Consider the following 20,793-nt stretch of genomic DNA (forward strand, 5'->3'; position numbering starts at 1 on the left):
GGACTAAAAATAGGCGTTAAAGTCAGAAATTTAAAATAAACCAAACTAATATTCAGTAAAAGTACTCAAAACAAAAACTATCAGACAAAAAACCACCAAACTAAAACAAAGAGATAAAAACATCTTTAAGTGAAACGTTTTCAAAGTGATTGAACTCTTTGCTCTTTTTATTTTTAAGAAACTTCATGTCAGAGGCAAGTACTGTTTATTTTACCACACCTACATCTGACACTAGTTACTGTTTACTTTTTATACTTCTTATAACATATGATTAGTTGTGACAATGAAGCAGATGCTAATTAGCAATTATAAGTAATTCACTTACAAGTTATTTTTTTTGTATAATACTTATGTACAAGGGTTTTTGCTTGTAATGGAGTTTTTCTTATATTTCAATAGATGTAAGACTATGAATACCTCCTCCAGCCACCCAATGTTGACACATATAATTATATGTATTTTAAATTTACAATGATTAAATAATTGAAGGTTCATTTATGGTTCTTACATGTGTGAGTTGTCGCATTAACGTGATACTATTTTTTATTTCAGTAAAGATTTACAGATCGCATGAATGTTTCAGCAGTAAAAGAAAGACGTGATAGATGTGTTTCTATAAAACGTAATGCTGTGAGGTCCAAACAGCACAGTTTTATTGCTCAGCTTTCTGCAAGGGTACAAGAAGTTTATTACATTGCTTCTTTATTGTCCTTATGTACAGGTGTCAGTTACAAGCTCACAGAGCAGCTGATGTGAAAAACTATGAACACGTATACTGTCATAATAAATACAAAAACAGAGCGAGGATCAAAGAAATCAAACATGGTGCAGTTGAAAAGAAAAGTTGTTTGTTTTGTACTGAATTCAATCAAAAGTCGTTTTCACATACGCTGCACGCACACATTGAAGTGCACATGGAACTAAATCTGTGCTAAAACTGTGTGTTTGCGGGGGAGGGGCTGGTTTGTTGTTTGTAACAAATTAAACATAACGATGCATAATTGAGATCAGAAGATTAATCAGATCAGAGAAGACACAAATGTATTTTCATCAAAAATTGATCAATTTAACATTGAAGAATCATTTTGAACAGATTATGTGTTAATGTACAATTTGGCTGCTGGACTGAGGAGACGTGTGATCTCCCCTCGTTGAAGATTTCAACCCCCACAACATTTTGCACTGCAGACTGAACCAGCCAGAAAACTTGGTGCAGACGAAAAGTAACAAAGAGCAGAAGAGGACTGTGTGCACTGGACAAACATACATGAGTGTGTGTGTGTGTATATATATACACTTTATCTACAAAAGATCAATCAGTCCGTTAACTATTTGGTGAATAGAAGGAAGTGTCTGATTATAACTTGGAGCCCACATATGCATATTATGTGCAAAAGAACTTGTAATGCATTTCTTCTCTGCCTCTGAGTGGAGTTATTATTAAAAGGTAAAAGTCTAAGAAATTCTCTGTAGCTGTAAAAAAAAAACAATAGAACATGTCACTGATCTGTTTTTGTTTTGTCTCAAGCTGACAACAGACAAATAAAAAGACAGTTTTATGAGTTTCTGCTGACAAACTGTTCACGGTTGCAAATAAATGCAGAAAGAATACATATTCAAATTAATGATTTATCTGAGTCAACATTTTTCCAAAGAGTAATAATTAAGCAAATAAATAGGCTTGATCTCTCGAGCTTTAGTTCATGCAGAGTTTTTTTTTTTATTTAGGCTGTGGTGGTGGAAATTCTCCTCACTGGGGCATCTCTGGTTCTAACATTTTCACCCTTCTCTCGCCATTTCTAAATTCATGTGGCAAACAGACTTGTTGTGCATATGAACAATGTGGTCGTCTGTGCTGTTTGGTATTTAATGGTGACACAGATGTCAGGAGCAGCAAATATGGCCTTTCTTGTTCTCCTATGAAGGTGTGTGTGTGTCAAAAAGTGAATGTGATCGACATCTCACTTCAAATCTCACTCTATAGTGAGTCTAACAACAGGTCCTCTGAAATAGAGTTTCCATTAAAACCAGCTTGACCCCTTCTCACATACCAAACTCATAAATGTATAAAAAAAAGAAAAAAGAACAACTTCACCTGAGAATGCAAAGAGGTCTGTGACAGACGGCAAGATGCTTGCATTTAAATTGAACAGAAAGAGGGGAAAAAAGCAACAATATACAAAATAGCTATGCATTTGTACTCACACATATGTATATATATACACATACATATATATGTATATACATATACATATATATATATACTCAAACATTACATGTGTATAGATAGTTTTTACTCTGTATATTTCTAAAGTAATCGAGTAGCAAATAAAAACATGATATATTTGAATGTAAGGTGAAGAAGCCGTCCTGACATCACTGCTGAGTTTGTAAAGTGCTGTAAAGTGACATGAGAGAGAGGAAAGAAATACTTCTGCTTTATTCAACTGATGAAAATAGACGTTCACCTTTAAAGGCCGTTTACTGACGCCTGTCCTGACGACGGTTGTGCCCTTCACTTGTGATGCCGCAGGAAGTGTATTGAGCTACGCTGGGTTGGATAGAATGAAAAGAACCCCCCCTCCCCCCGGAAAAAAACAAACATGCATACTTGTAACCGCTGGAGAAAAGGAAGACGAACCGGACTCAAACTTTGAGGTTCAATTAGCCTCACGGTGACATACACAGGATACCGTGTCAGCAGAGGGGCGGGGAGCTCGTTTACAAAATGTCTACCTTCCTCGCACACATGCGTACATTTGTGTAAACATGCAGAAACACACACACAGGTGTACGAGAGCTGTGGCCAAAGTGTGCAGTGGTTCAGGGTTGAAAAAACAAAACAAGATTCAAGCCTCCTTCTTCTTCTTCTTCACCAGAGTCCGTCCTCCTCTCGTCTCTGAACAATCACCACAAGCTCGACTCAGAGACGCCACAGACCTAAGACCTGCTGTGCGTCCGAGTCGGCCTGCGCGAGTTTCATTTCAAAATGATTTGTACCATTTTTACTATATGTTTTTACAGGTACAAAGTAACTGCTGGTGAAAAATTTAACTAATTCTGTAACGTTGTTCTTCTATTCTGAATCGGAATGACGTGAGCGGTCAACTTTCACAACAGAGGATGCAGATCATTTTGGAATAAAACCCTTCAGCCGTCAAAGCGTTGCACTGAGGTAGGATGAATTCATGGCGCTCCCGTACTGGTTGAGGTTGAGATGGCTACTTAGGGCAAGATATGGCTACCAGCAACGTTGCATATTCAGTAGCATGACGAGGATCATTTTAATCAGCTCAAAATGCAAAACCAAAATAGAGCGTCACATTTCTCATTGTTTAAAACACTACAACTGTATGTTAATAATCTGCTTCCTTATATGATTAGACTCAAAGTAAGGAGACCAGACATTGGAGGTTTGTTTCCACCTTTTCTGGGGGGTAAAAATAAACCGTCCACTCCACATGATAAGAAAATTGATTTAGGAAACGCTGCAGCACTTCATTTTCTCTCTGTATTTCACATGATCGACACCAAAAACAAAAAAACAAACAAGACCAAAAGGATTTGCGATGATTCTAGCAGCTGTTCACACGTGACGTGGACAGCGGTGAGATAAGAGGAAGACTGCAGGCTGGTCAAAGAGAAACGTGTCCGACTCACAGTGAGCCCGTCGGCATGTCACAATTACAATAATAAATCGATCAGAGTCTCGCACACAGGTACACATGTTCATGCACAGACACACTCTCCTATGCATCTCTCATTCCACCGCGAAGCCGCACGTCTCCTCGATGGCCGTCAGCAGCTTGTCGTACAGCTTGTCGTAGCTCTCGTAGGGCGGAATGTCGATCCGGTTGAAGCTGGAGAGAAGGAGAGAGTGAATGAAGCCAAGGGAGAAAGGAATCGTTTGGCAATATTGTGATCAAATAAGCTTGTGTGTGTCTGTGTGTGTGTAAGTGTTTGTGTGTGTAGGTGCATGTGACACACACCAGGTATGAGCTTTGGGCAGGTTGTTGGCGTTGGCATCGATCTGATGAATGGTGAAGAGTCGGGGTCCTGCAGCACCTGCAGTCAGAGCACAAACCCACGGCCATCAGATCCCAATATTTGGTTTGGTACAGCTCTCTGTGTTCCCCTGCTCACGTCAGAAAAGTTTCTATCGGACTTTTCTTTTACTGATCTTTTGAAAATTTTCCGTATTCCATAATGAATAATATCTGAGCATTAAATATGTTACACATTATATATCATTAGTCTGAGCCGCATCAGGTTTTTATAGCAGAAGAGCGGCCAGAGGTTTAAACAGTAACACTATTGAGTACTGCTTGTCTTTGTGGCCCTCAATCTGTAGAGGCCAGTCTCTTTATCTTTACAGGAGCAAACTGCTTCACATGAGAAAGAATTCTGCTCCGTTCGTCTGATTTAAAGAGATTATTTTCTGATTTCATGTTCTTAGTTTATCAGCTCTGTTCAAGCACAACCAAGTAGAACAGAAGCTGAACCAGAACCGGGGGAAGGAGGCCAGCTCTCTGTAGTTAGTCTGAGAAACAAAAATAACACTAAATGCAGATCTTTGCAGATCACAGGATCTTCATTAGATGTCCTCAAAAGGGATTTAAATTTCTTCTCTAAATTACCTGGATTAAAGCCAAACTTTGATAAAAGAACTATTATTAGAACAAGAATATTTAGTGGAACAGATAACAATCCCATTTATTAATCTGGAAAATCTTCTCATTAAAAAGAAAGATCACACTAAGTGATACTCTTTTAAGTCCTCAGAATGTTTCTCTTGAAGGCGTCTTTCTTTAAATGTTTTTGAACCAGTATGAGAAAACCACTGGGACTTTCATCAGAGGTCAAACTAAAGGACATGTGAACACAGAGTCAGATAAATACCCTGCAGCGCCTTGAAGCCCTGCAGCGGGACTCTGGACGAGCCGGTGACAAACTGCAGCAGCCGAGCTCTCCTCTCCTCGTCGAACGACTCCACGGCTTTCCAGAACCACTTCACGATGTTGCTCTCGGCGGTGCAGTGCTTCAGACGGGTGTTGGACTTCCAGTCTGCGATGTCGATCTTTCCCAGGCCGCACACTATCAGCTGAGAGCAAAGAGGGCCAGAGAAAATGTAATACAAACGCATCATTTCATCATCATCATTTAATAAATCTGTTTATCAGACAATAGATTGTTGTGTTTGCTGCTGCTGTATTTTCCCATCAAACAATAATAATAAAATAAAACAGTGGTGAATGAGTGAGGTGCTTTAGTGCGTGTGCGTGTGTGTGTGTGTGTGTGAGAGAGAGAGAAGGGATGCTAATGATCGAGGTGTATTGCAGTAAACAGTGATGAGATGACTCGGTAAGCTGTACCTCCAGTTCCTTCTCGTCGAAGGCTTTGAGAAGGTGTTCAGGTATAACCTCATTGAAGCCTTTCTGCAATGCCAGAAACTGAGCCTCGATGCCGTGAAGGAACCGCCAGCTCACGTACAACCTGCGGAACAAGAGAAGGGGAGGATGAGAGGGGAAGGTGAGAAACATACAAGTCGTCTGTCAGCTTCTCAAACAACAAGATCCAGACTCTTCACCGCGCTGAGCTAAAGGAGACGTGAGGCTCTGCTCAGCCACTGGAGATCTGTGTGAAGGCAGCGAGGTGATAGTCCTCCTTACCGGACGTACTCCTTCTTGGTGTCCTCTGACACAGGGATACTCTTGCCGTTAGGTTTCAGTTCATGTTGGATGATTTCTCCGTAGGCGTTGTGCTCCACACAGAAAGTGTGGTCCAGGACGCCAGTGATGTCATTGTCCCTGAGCAGAGAGAGAGAGGGGGAGAGGGAGAGAGAGAGGGTCACAGTCACGACTGGAATTTGTTTCTCTATTTCTACTTCTTTATATTCCTTCATCCAAGTACTGCATGCTACTTGCTACTTGCTACATGCTACGTGATGTCTTTCTGCTGCTGTATCAAAGCAAATTTCCCCATTGTTGGACTAATAAAGGATTTCTTAATCTTAATCTTCTTATTCTGAACTTTATTTGAGTAATTTTTCACCTTTGCGTTGTCAGTGATAATTCAGCGAGTATGAGTCATGAGAACAGGAAACATTATCAATTAGATGATCAATCGGGATAAGGATGACTCATGACTATCCTGTTAGTGACTAGATGTTCATCTGATGTGGCAGCAGAGGGCAGTAAAGTCATTAGAATTAGCTTGGTATTTGTTAAACTGTTGAGAACTGAATGGTGCATTGATGCTTTTAATGTATATATCAACACATTAAATGTTTCACCCTGTCTGCAATCAGAAAGCCAGAACAAAGTAATAGCAGGTGTAAAATGAGCGTTTTGAAATTGTGTATTTCCACACGTATTAACAAGAAAAATATAATATGTTGTCAGAAAAGAATCGCCTGGTAAAAGACAAGGTCTTACAGGATCCAGACGAGGCTGTTGTGGAGGTCAGGATCCACAGACTCCATATCGTCCAGTGTGATGGGTTTCCCCAGCAGCTGTTTGTAGAACGGCAGCGTGAAGCCTCCGTCGATGTAGTGGCCGTGGAACACCGCCATTCCCATGATGCGACCCACAAAGTGGAAGTACGACAGGTGCTCCTGCAGATGAAACCACAAATATTAATGGGAAGTCTTTAATTAATACCTCTTTAACAAAGGAGATACAGTCACTTACTGCTCTATCAACTACTGCATGAACATAAATCAATCTATCTAATCAATCTAACTGAAATAATGTTATGTCACAATGACACCTCTTTAAAAGAAAAATCTAATTTGCATGGTGTCACACGACAGCTGAAATGTGACTCTGCTTTGAACATCCAAACATTTCCTGCCAAGATCTGTGTAGATGTTTAAACAAGTGGTATATTTTACTTTTTCATCTACATCTAATGACTGAAAACACCAATTCTTCACAAACATGACTATGAAACGAAATAATATAATAAAATACCGGGTTGACGGCAGAGTCCGGATTAATCTGTAGAGTGTAGATGTCATCTCTGGAATACTGGAACAGGCCGTAGTACGGGTTGAGCATCTCGTGGGATAGCAGGTATAACCATTCCCTAACAAACACACACACACACACAGACTCTCAAACTAACATAAAGGATGTAATCTGGCTTTTAAACTCACAGAAAAGTAAATACAACTCTTTACCTTGCCACTCCACCGTAGTCCAGTCCCTCTTCTCCTCTGAACTTGATCATCAGTCTTTTCCAGAGATCCTTTGGACGCATTTTCATCACCTGTCGGTACGACTCCTACGGTTCAACACACAATAAATTTTATATTAAACAGTGCATTCAAAATGTTACTTTTAATGTAAAGCTTTGATGGTGTGTATGTGTGTATACAAACATGATGTGAGCAGAGGTGAAACGGCAACAAACAAACATTCAATTGTTATGGGATTAACAAACCTTCTGAGAGCCCACGTACTAATGATGGGTGGGAGGAAGACTGCAGAATAATACTGGACTGGCCTATTGAAGCTGTGTGTGAGCTCTGTCACTTCACGCTTAGGTCATGGAACTATGATTGTCAACATGAAGGAATGTTTCATCGCAGATGTAGATGGTTTTCTTCTTTACAGCTCCGGACTGACATGTAGAGCAGAGGCAGGAAAACAGACTGGTACGATGTCACAATAGCTTAGTCCTGGACACTATTAGCATTCAAGGATAATTAAAAACTATCAATTATTGTCAAAATTACGTTTTTTTAAATGACCTTTTCTTTGGAGGGTTATGGCCAGAGGATGTCAAATCTTGCAAAGCCTTCTGGTTTGCGGCAAAGTGTGGTTTGTAAATATGGGATATACAAATAAAATGATTGATTGACCAGATGTTACTGTCAAGTATTGTCAATGAGGTGTTGGCTGTATTGTGGACAATGTGCTGGACCGCTGTGCTGAAGAAGAAGCTGAGGTGCAAGGCTAAGGTTTAAATTTAGCAGTCCATCTAAGTTCCGACATTTACCTATGGTCATGAGCTCTGGGTAGAGACCAAGAACACGAGAATGCTCATACAAGCGGCTGAAATGAGTTTTCACTGTCAGGTGTCTGGGCTCAGCCTCAAGGAGAGGGTGAGGAGTTCAGCCATCTGGAGGAAGCTGAGAGTAGAACTGCTGCTCCTTCACTTAGAAAGGGGAAAGGGGATTTCTAATCAGGATGCCTCCTGAGCGCCTTCTATTGAGGGTTTACTGGTGACGCCCAACTGTGAGAAGACCCAGCGGTAGTCCTAAAACTCGCTGGAGGGACTACGTGTGCCATCTGGCCTGGGAACATTTCGGGATCCCCCAGGAGGAGTTGGAAAGTGTGGCTGGGGATTGGGTTGTCAAGAATATCCTGCTTAACGAGCTGCCTCCAAGACCCGAGCTTGGACAAGCAGAAGAAAATGGATGGATGGACAAAAAGAAGCTACAATAAAGAAATAACTTTTCTGATGCATTTTGATATTTCTGTTCTTCCTTTTAACCCCCAGCTCTCCCAGTTTCCTCTTTACATTACTCTGTCTATTAATGGCCTATTAACAGAACTACTACAGCGTTTATCTGAAGCTGCTAACACAGGAGTCGAAGTTTCAGGTAAAGCACAGTTACAATGTGCTTGACATATTGATGAGAGCAAAACAAAAAATTTACAAAAAGTGTCTAAAATAATAAAAATCCTCATAGCATTAATGGCTGCAAGTAAAGAAAGGGACACATTGTTGATCACATGTATAATTGTGACAGACAACATGCATTACTAGGAAATCCCACTGAGCATTGCAGACACATGCACACTCGTGCACATCCTGCCAGTGGTAAAGCTGCAGAGCCGGTTCCTGGGTCTGCGAAGCTGGTTTTCACACTTCACTTTCCCCTTCCACAGCTGTCACGTTGAAGGGCGGTGAAGTCATATTTTTCATTGCTCCACATGTAGTTTTTAAGTTATGTCTGGCCCCTGCACACTTGCCACTGCTGCCTGAGCTCCTTTTCTCACCCGCTCTTTCCTCCCCTCCTCCCCTCAAACCCTGTAGCTGTTGAAATCATCCAGAAAGAATGCCTCTGCCTTAGTAGAACAAATGATTGGGAGAGCAAGAAAACGAGAGACGGAGGAGAGGAGAAAAAAATAAACCTTTGTTTGTGGTGTTGTGGAGGTCTTTTTGTTCTGCCTTTCCCTGGAGATCATAAAGTAGTTCCGAGTAGTGGTTCTGTGCTGCCTCAGGCCCTTTTCGGGCAAACATCGTAAACAGGGTGAAAAAATGCCAGTAAAATGCAACTTTCCGGGTTTGCCATTGTTCTCATGGATGTTTTAGACTTTGCCTGTCAGCATGCGATGCTCTAAATGCACAATGATGAATTTGACAAACACGTGATCAATGCACGTCACATAAAATTCATGGTAACTGTCAGTTGTGTGCGTGCGTTTTGCAGCTGTGGTCAGATGTGGACTTTTATGGTTTAATGAACATGAAGACATTTTTATGTTTGAGCGTCATGTTAATGATCATCACTATGTTAAGACAATAATCTGCTCTGCTGAAGTGAAACAGTTTATTGAAGTTTGCGTGATGGTTCATGATCTGTGAGCACGAAGGACGTGTTTGTATTCGCTTTGCAATCTAGCTGCTATGACTGCTCTCAAGAGCATTAGGCTACTAAAACAATTGCATTGTTATTATCTTGCAGGGCTGTACAGAGCGAGATATATGTTGCACGTGCTACAAAAATCTGTGTGCGATGAACATATTTCCTGCTGTAGCACCAATGTGATACAGTTTTTGTGTACCCGTGTTTGAAACATCTGCTTTTGTGTGGACTGTGGTGTGATCGTTTGCTTGTGTGTGAGGTGGACTGATGACATGTTATTTTACTTCCAAGTTGTTATCTGTCATAGGAGTAAAAACCATGGTTATCAGAACCATACTCCCACCCATCCATTATCTATAGCGCCTATCCTTTGAGGGTAGTGGGGGGAGCTGGAGCTTGACATTAGGCGAGAGGCAGGATAGACCCTGGACAGGTCAGCAGCCTATTCACAGGGCCAACATACCGAGACACAGAATCATCCACACTCACCATCACACCTTCAGTCACTTTAGAGTCTCGTACTAACCGAACTTCAATCTGAGAGGAAGCCAGAGTATCTAAAGGAAATCCACCCTTACATGGGTAGAATATGTAAACTCTACACAAATAGATCCTGGTAGAACCAGGGATTCAAACCAGGAACCTGTTTGCTGTGTGTGTACACAACCACGTTTTCCCACTTTTGTACTTGTTCTCTTATTAGTGATTTATACACTTTCTTAATCCAATATAAATACACATGTATATTTAAGATAATGAATTTAAAGAGAGCTGAACTGCCAATATGAATATATATTAATGTTTTTATTTAAGTGCATTATACTTACCAACTCTGCAGCCTGTGCTACAACACTATCAACCTCTGGAGCCCAGCATAAAAAAAGACCAAAAAACGTGCAGCCCTGGTTTTGTGTTAGTCTATGTATTAAACTGAGTTGTGTAATATATTTGTTTCTTTTTAATACCTCAAATATCTCCTCACGGCAGACCTCGATGCGACAGTGGCCGGCCTGGGGTTGCTGCTGAGACAGTTCCTGCCGCAGGATCTTCAGCTTCTGCACCAGGTCCCTCTTGTATTTGGGCACCGTCAGGCACTCAGCTTCTTCGGGTAACTGCGCTGGCGACAGAGCTTGCTGGGGGGCCCCAGGGCCACCCTGTTCCTTCAGCTGAGGCGGATGACTGGAAGGAAGAAGGCGGTTGAAAAGGAGGTGGACGATGAGCAGTCAGCAAGAGGTGGAGGGGAAGTGGAGCAGTCGGGGGGGAGATCAGCAGAGCGTGAGTTGAGTGACATGAAAAAGGGACACAAGGGAAAAGACAGAACAGTAATGTGTCAGCAAGATTTATCATCCACTTAAAACGCAGTAATGAATAGTTTGTCCTGAGCTGCCCTCTCCAAAGGCCAATGTCCATTCGGTGTACTGCAGCCGTTTACTGTCACATGGTCATAGTCATATTTTTTAAAAGCACTGCTTTGGTGGAGGCAACAGATTTTTTACAGAGAAAAGGGTACGAGGGATAACTCCTGCAGGGAATTCCAAAGCCCCTCTATCTCAGATATCCTCAAACCGCTGCACCCGGGAGTTTGGTAAGGAATTCCCTCACCCTCCTGTCAAAGCACAGAGCCCTGAAATATCAACCCCAGGAGAGACAGAGTGAGGGGGATAAAACCTGAGCAGGCAGAGAGACGCACAAAGGAAGAAAAGGAGAGTGGTGGAAGGGCTGGTGCCTCTGGCTAGTTTCTCTCAATGTCTAACCCCTTAAACTTTAATTATTTTATATAGCCCCTAAATAGCCAGCTGTGTGCGTCATCAAATCTTTTGCATCCCAAAAAATCATAACTTCTTGTCTAAAGCCTTGAGAAGCTGACTGACATGATTGATTTCCAACCTACTGGAAACCCCTGCCCACCATCAACCACGACTGGAACTTACATCATCCAACCGAGGGAGCTGCCACCTTTCCTTGTTCTTATCCAACAGTCTTTTTTTCTGTCATCGTGGCACTGAATCTCTCTGGGCTATAAATGGTGTTCTGATAAATGTAAAAATCCAGCCCCTGCACTGTGTTCATGTTTGCCTGGCCAAAGTGCAGCACTGTTTTGCAATATCCGATGAGCACGGTTAAGTGAGGTAAAGAGCGTGAGCTGGGAAACATGCCTGTCACCGAGGATCTTGCCTCAGGGAATTTAAATCCTGAGCTGTATCCACTTCTGCTCTGTTGCCATTCAGAGCCTGTATATTCTGAGAAAGGTTGAGATACATTCTTGTACGCTTTTGGCAGAGATGTGTGCCATGGTCAGTGTTCTGGCCTCCTCTGGCGCTCGCTGTTGTCTTGGTGGTGAGATGTCTGGGTGGGCCTCGTAAAAACATAATCTCACAGGACAGCAGCCCTCGTTTCGCTGCGGAGAGATACTGAGCCAGCAGATGACTTCTAGAAAAGAGGCGACTGTCCTCCGCCGGGGGAGGAGTGTTGAGGCTGCTGCTGCTGGCCAAACAAAGGCAGCAAAACAAGAGGCCTGAATTGGTATCTTAAGGAAAGAGAGGCCTTCTGAGGTAGCAGCATGTAGCCACCCACGTGTTGCAACACTCATTGTACTTCTGGGTTCTCTGGTTCAGTAGCTTGAAAAAGGCCTCATCTATATGGGCTTTCCAAACTAAATGGGTGCAGTGTTTCACCAGTCTATCCCTGTATAATCAAGTCCACTGCTATTTATTTTATTGGCAGGCGCCGAGGCTCCTAGCATGTCAAAGAAAGGGTAGACTGCAACGGAGCAGTCCTGAAAACCACTTAAGGAATGAGGAGGGGAAGAAAAGATGACCTTAAAACAAAACGGAATGAGTTGCTTTTGGCTGGGAGGTTCAAGAACCATATAATAAAAGCATAATTTCAGCGCACTTTTTTTTCCCTTCGGAGGACACGGTGTAATTAAAAATACGTTTTCGACATAGTTCGTCGTCTCTGGTTTCCAAACGGGACGAGCTCTGCATATTTGATGGTAAATATAGAAAATACAAGCACAGCAGAGCTGAAATATCTGCCTGGGACGAGAAAAAAAGGTTCCAATTGCTGTCACAGCTCGGGTGAAATACGAAGTTTGGAAAGAAATATAAACTTTCAAATTCGATGTGAGAGCCAGATGATTTTATTATTGTAATTTCAAGGTGGAAAGAAAGAAGCTGAAGAAGTCAAGAATTGAGGGAGTGAACATTTTCCTGAACTGGATCACCTGCACCTGAACCTGCGGAGTCATGATCGGCCTCCATCCTCTGTGTTAGCAGTGGAGGCAGACTGGGTGTGTGTAAGGTGAGGGGGAGCAGGCCCAGGAGAGGTAGTCTGCATGTATGTTTGTGTAGGACTAAGTATACTCGCCCCTTTTACTGTAGCAGCTGGCAAAGGTGGGCTGCACTGAGTGTTGAGTAAGTGTAGGGGTGTGAAAGCAGCACCAGCCGCCACAACACACCCACTCTGCACCCCCTCCCCACCCAGCCCAGAGAATCAAAGGGTCCTTTATGAGTTGTTCTGCTCAGAGTATCAGCTGCTGCCCTGCTCTTTACACTGGCCTGGAAAGCAGGGAGGGCAGACAGGTCAGGCAAAAAGTGGCGAGTGATACTGCCGACTCTGCACAACATGGAGGCAATGTGTACCTATATACAGTGTGTGTGTGTGTGTGTGTGTTATTTACCTGGATAATATGTGAGTTTTGCCAGTTAAGATGTGAGCTCTAACATTTTTCCCAGCTGCCAAGCGCCCACATCTGCACACTACCTTCTCCAAAAGTACATGAAGTACAGGAAACCAGCAGCAGACAGACTGTGGTGATGAGACTAAAATATCTGAAGACACTTTCTGAGAATGAAAGATTTGCAAAAATCCGCCCTGACAGAAAATAATCAGCTTTCATTTGATTTTCATGCACAAATCATGATGAAAAATACGGAAAAGTTACTAGGTCAAGACATGTAGAAATACTTTATACACCAGACGAGCAAAAGGTTCAGGCACAGTGCATATTGTAGATATCCTGGGATTTGATGCTAATCTTACTTATATTTCAAAGGTTACATATACCACACAGCCATAATACACCAAATTTAATAAGCTAACACATCAATGCAAATGTCGAGATTAAATCTGGGGAAGATTTATAAATTGATTGAAAGAAAAGCCACTAAACTAAAAGCCAGGGCCAAACCAAAATACCTTCAGCAAACACTGATGTAATCTTCCAGACATAAACTATGAGCTGGTGCAAGGGAGGAAGCTGGGTATGTGAGAAACAGTGTGGCAGACCACAGTAATGTAGCTCTGTCTGACTGTCAGACAACTCAAGGCTTTCATCAGTCTGAGGTCGACGACGATGTGGCTGTCGGAGTCACATTTAAACCAAGACGTGTCCTGGTGGCGCAGTCAACTGAGGTGCTAACTGTAGATTCACAGTGATGAAATATCAAATCTGTTCCAGGCCATTTAAACTCACAGACGTCTGATGACAGGGTGTTAAAGGATCCACATGGTCAGAGATGCAAATTAAATCAGTTGCTTAACCTCAAACTACCGACAATGCATCTACAGGCTTTGTCAGCAGGTCAATCAGAAAAAATACTTTTATAAAGGTTTAATAAAAAAATAAAAATCTTTCTATTCCACCCTTTGTTTACTAAATTCTGTTTATTTATATATTGTCTTTCAATCTTTAGTCTCTGTAACTGTCACTTGGAATCTGTTGCGCATGAGAGCTACCGCCATTGATTGAACGAACTAGATTGAACGCTGCAGGGAAAGTGACATTAAATTCCTGACCTTCTATCGCGTTTTGAGCTAATCTGTCCAGTCGTTTTTGTGTAGTCATGCAAAACACTTGCACACAGACAATCAGAGCCTGTTACAAGGTTTTGTAAATTATTTTATGCATTAGGTGCTGGAAACCTCAGAGCTTTCCTTCCCAATTCAGTCCAGACTTTGGGAACAAACACAAAATGTCCAGAGAACTAAGATTATGATGTCCATGATTCCAGATTAAAAGAGACAATAAATAGGTAGGAATTTTGCCCAGAATGGATTTATATATATATGAACACACAACAGTGATTGAGGCAATGCACTAGCGAGGGACACCGATCTGATACTTTGAAATAAAACGCTGAAAGATAAACGCTAGACTGCATGTGAAGACAATAAATGAGATCAACACAATATCTATGCAACCATGTAGATAATAAAAAAATAGGCTTTTCTGTTCGGTTTTGATTTATTCTTCAACCCCGCTCCCATAAACAAGCATTCAATCTCTGTGTATGAAAACAGGTCATTGTATTAAAGCAGGGTTTTGATGGTGTGGGTCTATGTGCATGTGTGTGTGTGTGTGTGTGTGTGTGTGTGTGTGTGTGTGTGTGTGTGTGTGTGTGTGTGTGTGTGTGTGTGTGTGTGTGTGTGTGCGTGTACGTGTGTGCGTGTGTGTGACAGAGGAGATGACAGGGTGGGGGAGGTGTAGAGATTAAAGGATGAGAAGATTTGAACAAGGGCAGTAGAAAAGAGGATAGATGACTGCAGAGAATTGTAGTAGTTCACAGTTCAACTGGTTGCACTGGTTTCTCAAACCTAAGGATAAGGAATAATAAGATAACACTGACCGTTGCGGTTTCTTTTAATGGGCCTGCTGTCAGACACCCTATGTGTATTTGAGCCTCACTCACAGTAAATAATACAACATCATGTCTGGATCGTTAAAAGCCCGCCCAATAAAATAAAGCTTTTCAGAGCCAAAGTCAGTCGGCAGTCTCATCAACATAGCTTGTACTACACTTGTCTAATAGGATTCTTTATCTATCACAGAGGGAAAATGAGCATTTTTGAAAAACAAACTGAAGTTGACACTTAAACTATCACCAGAGGTTTAATAAGGACGAGACGTACTTAGGCAGAAGTGGCGTTGCCAGTTTTTGTCTAACAATTGTCAAACTATATGAGTTTGAGCTCATATACCTTCACAGTCTGCCTATTATACTTTACATATACAACATTTTTTGGGGAAAAAAGAACACCATGATTTCTTGACCCCTTCAAGTTCTACTTCTCATTGCTTGACATGTGGCTGGTTTGATTATTAGTCCTTAAAGCCAGAATAAATATCTGATTTGCTTAAACTTTTGTCAAGAACCTGAAATGCCACATATCCAAATTTGGCAAAGACTTCTGTCATTTATTTATTCAGATATAGGCCAGATAACGTGCAAACAATTACTGACATGAACTGTTTGTAGAGAGAGTTTTTATCAATCAGTACACATCTAAAAAAAAGCTGCATTAAAAATAGAACTTGTTAATTTTGACCTTCCCAAAGCTCCAAAACTTTGTCTGGACTCTCTTCAAATCTCTCCTAATAAGGAGTCAGACAAGCAGTTAATGATGCAGACTGGAGAACATAGCTGAGCCTCAACTCACAACCAGGGGCTATTCTGACACATATGGATACTATTTAACCAAATGACCAGATGTTGATTTCTCAAACATGTCTGTCGTAACAGCCGCTGTTATTGCAAGAGATCTTGACCAAGAACTTGCTCTAAAAAAGACTAAGGGGAAGAAAATCTCTACATCTCCATGTTGTGGGGATTTCTGCCTCATACATTTGCAGGCTGGAAGCAAAGGAAATTACAAGACAGCCAAGAAACCTTTAAACAATCCTAGATTTCAGTTTGTCATGCGGTGTCTTTTCTCAGTGATTCATATATAACAATCAGAAGTTCCTTCCACATGAATCTCTATTTCTTCACATATTATTTTACTAGACATCACTTTCACTAAATGCAAAGTTGTAGAGCAAGCACACAACTCAGGTCTTCAGCGCATGTGTGTTCGCTGAGTCTATGAGAACTGGTACTTCGCGAACAGCTGCTGTGCTAACACGTGTTTTGTATTATTCTCCCTAGCGGGGTCGGCTTTATCAGGCCTCTCTTCTGGCTTAGCTGGCTGCGAACTGAGCTCAAGAGAAGGCAGACTGCTGACAGAGAGCACAAACACACTGAAAGATGGACTGACAACTCTCCATTACACACAGCCAGGGCTAGGGGTATGGTGAGTGTGTATACTTTTCCTACAGAATTAATTTAATCTATGGTATTGCACATGTACACACATGAAATACACTCTCACACACACAATTCCGAGTAACAGCTACACAGATTAAAGAGCGACAGATAAGAACTTCATTGATACCACAATTTAAAAATGATGAAGTCTGACGGTCTGTGTGGACGGTAAAAACTGACCATAGCTCACAGTAGCATGACAGCATAAGCAAGCACGTGGCAAATAGCGCTGCATCTAGTGCAGTTAGACACGAGAATAAAGAAATAGAAAAAAGCAATAAAAAATGATAATTATTAAAATTAAGTTAAAACTGCTGAGTATGTACCTTTTCACTGTAGTGGTTTGTATGAAATGTCCTACGTAAGGTGCATTGGCACAGGATGATTGTACGAGCAAGTCAAATCTGTTTTTTGCTTAAGAAAAAAACATTTTTACATAAACACAATTATGTAAAAAAAAAGAAGAAAGATAAATGTGTGTCATGTCTGTGCCTTGAACTTCACTGACAGTCAGGGTCAAATGGAAGGTCAGCTCTGAAGAGGTTGCACAAAACATGCACGTAAACACATAAACGTGCATGTGTATGCATTGATACACACCGACTGGACATTCCAATGTGGAAGTCAGCATTTTGTGTGTGTGCATGAAGCTGTGATTGACTTGCTGCTGAAACTGCTTTATACAGACAGCTGTGAGTATGAAAATGTAATATGTAAGCCTGTGAGTGCTGATCACATTGTTGTACATATATGTCACAGACCATGTGCAAATGGGAAAATCCATACAGACAGTTTCCTACATGCAAGGGTGGGAATGTGCATATCTGTCAGACTATGTGTGTGTGTGTGTGTGTCTGTGTGTGTGTGCGGGTTACCTGAGGTTAGTGTTTTGGCTCTCCATGGCCACACGGGAACCATTGGAACTTGGGCTGCAGGAGAAAAGAGAAGGGGAGGAAGAGACAGAGAAAAACAAAGAGTGAGAAAATGACACAAAAAGAGGAGATGAATGACAGAGGAGAGGAATAGAGCATAGAAACCACAATGGGGGATATAATTTAAAAAAGGAACAATGAAAGAGGAAAGGACACAGACAATATTATACAGGGGAGAAAAGTCAAAAGAATATAAGAAAAAGAAAAAGATGAAATGGGGAACAGAAAAAGAGAAAAGGGACATAAGTAATGGAAATATACATAAGGAAGAGATACAGAAGCAGTAAAAGGCCCAAACATGGACATATAAAAAGGCGAGAAGATTGAAGAAAAGACAGCCGAGTCGTGAGAATGAGGAACAAGAGCAAAGACCATCGGCCGAGACCGGAGACAGAGAGAGAGCAGGGGAAAAGAAGTCAGAACAAAAATATACGGTGAGATGAAGGAAGCCAAGACAGTCATCAGTGATTATCTTACACCAGACATTTTCATTACTGAAGGACTGATGAATGTGGTGGGTATCACAGCTTTCCCCCCCCCCCCCATTTCAGGTTAACCCAGCATCAACAGACTGGAGTCATCATATTCATATTCAGGACAGACAGTGGGAGTGTGGAGACATGGTCAGCTCATCAATACAAACACACTCTTCACAGATCTTTGGAGGATATGTGGTATTTTTTAAGATCAAATGGCTTCAAACTCTTCTCCTCTTGGTTGTTATTTTATGTGTTTTAGAGTCTCCACCTAACCCAATCCCAATCTGCATATCTTTGGGACTGTAGGAGGAAGCTGGAGCTCCCAAAGAAAACCTACATAGACACAGGGAGAACATGCAAACTCCCCAAAGAAAGACCTCGGCCAACCTGGGTAACCAGTGTATCACCATGCTGCCCCACAAAGCAGCATCATAATTTACCATTTCTGTTTTGGAGGAGTTATGTAGGCGCACAATTTTGCTTTTATTTATAAAAACAAAAATATTGGAGCAATAAAAGCTATTATTTGTCCTTGGTAACGCAGTTTTTGAGACACTCACTTGAGTACTAGGTGCAGGTTAGCAGACAGTCGTGGGTCTGTGAACTGTGTTGTCCGGTTGTTGTGGTCGACAAAGTAGACTCGGCCGGTGGCTGTGTTTCTGATCTCCCAACCTGGAGGCAGTGGGCCGAGCTCCTCACAGTTCACGTTGCTCAAGTCCCTGAACAAAATAAATAAAAGCCATTAGCTTCAATGATTCTACAAGTTTAACCAAATTCTGAATTAAATTAGAAATACAAACACACATACTGTATAAAGCTACAGGGCCTGCAGACCAAAACCAGGAGTCAAGTAGTTTTAGGACTTTAGAATTATGATGCCTTTTTAAGTGACTGATTGGTCTCAGATGGGAGAAAATGTCCTATTAACAAACATGATTTGGTATTTTATTCAATAATTGAGTACGGTATTAACAAAGTTCAGATTGTTATCTTAGAATTAAACATCCTGCTCTGCATCAATGAAACAATTGTCCTCACATATGATATTTAGTTAATTTATTTTCTAAACAACATAAATTTAAGCAACTCCTGAATAAATCCTTCATTTTGAACAGATGATAGTTAAATAACTAAAACTCAACATTAGTCTATCAACGACAGATTTAGCGACAGAACACATATGAGGGATTTGATATGGGTTAACATTTACATGAAGGTTTTCACAGAAGCTTCACAAGAATCATCCAATCAAAAGACCCATGACCATTAGCAGCATGAACATGGCCATTAGCCACCTGACAAAGTTACTGCTCCAATTTCTAGATTCTTCTTCTGTCCAGCACACTGACATTTCTGTCAGTAGAAAAGTCCTGATCTGGGACAAGGCCATAGCCTCAGGAGGTCTTGTGATTATGTGTGTGTGTGTGAACACTTTGTCCTTGTGTGAAGTCAGGGACAAAGAACATGCCTCGCTGCACTCATCACAAAATACTGGGTCATTTTAGTGGCTCTGTCCAAGATGACCAAACCCAGAGTTGCTGCTGTGAGTTGGACGTTACACGCATGTGCTTCATCATTGAGCAGCGGCTACACCGAGACATGGCCAAAAACGTAACGCAATAGCACTGCCTGCAGTCTCCGGTGAGTTAACTAGTGGACTATTGAGAGTTGGTGAAACAGTTTGATGGAATGCAGCACCACTGTGTTCAGATCAACATCTGTACAGAAATGTTGTTCTCGCTCTGTGTCGGACTCAGAGGTCAGTATTTTGGCTGACCCAGACTTGAGCATGAAATTTGACTAGCAGAACCGTTTCTATGCAATTAAATGAGAAACCAGGTCGGATTCAACCCAGTAACATCCAGCTTACTTCTGTCAGTTTTGGGAATATATGTCAGGTTGTATATAGGGATTAAAACAATACAGGCTGTGTGCACTGTGGAGCATTTATCATATATTCAAGGAAATATGTTTAATTACTTGTTGTTACTATATGTTAGAATCACTTATCTATCTACTAATTGCAGAAACCTTATTATTAATAAGTAAATCAGTAATTCAAAACGTATATATAAGCCACACACGTGAATTATAATAAAGAAAAGTGTTCAAGTTTTTATGAAAAGTATTCAGAAAGTTTCAGAAAGAAAGCTGCAACCAGCATCACCACTGGTAAACACCCCATTCCAAACAGGCAGGTCTGAACAATTAAGTTGAAAAATACACGATGGAAAATGCACAGAAATGTACCTGGGTACCCGGGGGTCATGCCAAGTGCTGACTCCAGTCTGTGTGTGGAGGAAGTAGACCTGGCCCTGCTGAGTTGTTCTTTGCTCTAAAAAAACAAAAGACAGTGGATTTTATTAAATTTGTGAAAAGACAAAAACAGCAGCGAAACAATTTGGAACTGTTGCAGCGACTGTTGTTGTGCAATGGAGTCCCGGTAGGCACCGGTGCAGATAGTGAGCGTGTGTATTTTGGAGAAGGGGAAGTCTGTTTATGATACACGCTACAAGCAAACTGCTGGAACAATGTTGAACTAAGAGTTTGTGAGAGGTGTGTGCCAATGTAATCAATTAGTTCCCTTCCAGGCCCCAGTGGGCTTATCCCGAGAGTATGGGGGGGAAATAAAATGCGAGGGGGAATTAATCAGATACTTCCATGAGTGTTTTTCCTTGCAGAGAGTTCCTTGATGC

At 41.5% G+C, this 20,793-nt stretch overlaps 1 protein-coding gene across 2 annotated transcripts in view; it reads right to left on the reverse strand.

Moving 5' to 3' along the window:
• Positions 1 to 610: 610 nt before the first annotated feature.
• The window catches only part of LOC128436534 (E3 ubiquitin-protein ligase SMURF2), a 67,000-nt gene continuing 46,817 nt past the window's right edge, over positions 611 to 20,793 (reverse strand). For both annotated transcript variants that reach the window (XM_053418280.1, XM_053418279.1), the window contains exons 9-20: positions 20,348 to 20,432; positions 18,658 to 18,816; positions 17,562 to 17,615; positions 10,564 to 10,777; positions 7,181 to 7,284; positions 6,972 to 7,086; positions 6,435 to 6,613; positions 5,670 to 5,807; positions 5,373 to 5,493; positions 4,900 to 5,101; positions 3,990 to 4,065; positions 611 to 3,860 (exon numbers count right to left, since the gene is read on the reverse strand). In XM_053418280.1, the coding sequence (XP_053274255.1) occupies positions 3,761 to 3,860; positions 3,990 to 4,065; positions 4,900 to 5,101; positions 5,373 to 5,493; positions 5,670 to 5,807; positions 6,435 to 6,613; positions 6,972 to 7,086; positions 7,181 to 7,284; positions 10,564 to 10,777; positions 17,562 to 17,615; positions 18,658 to 18,816; positions 20,348 to 20,432 (1,547 nt within the window). In that variant the 3' untranslated portion in view covers positions 611 to 3,760. The remainder of the gene's footprint in view (positions 3,861 to 3,989; positions 4,066 to 4,899; positions 5,102 to 5,372; positions 5,494 to 5,669; positions 5,808 to 6,434; positions 6,614 to 6,971; positions 7,087 to 7,180; positions 7,285 to 10,563; positions 10,778 to 17,561; positions 17,616 to 18,657; positions 18,817 to 20,347; positions 20,433 to 20,793) is intronic.

This window comes from Pleuronectes platessa, chromosome 3 (genome assembly GCF_947347685.1).
Source record: "Pleuronectes platessa chromosome 3, fPlePla1.1, whole genome shotgun sequence".
Taxonomy (NCBI): domain Eukaryota; kingdom Metazoa; phylum Chordata; class Actinopteri; order Pleuronectiformes; family Pleuronectidae; genus Pleuronectes; species Pleuronectes platessa.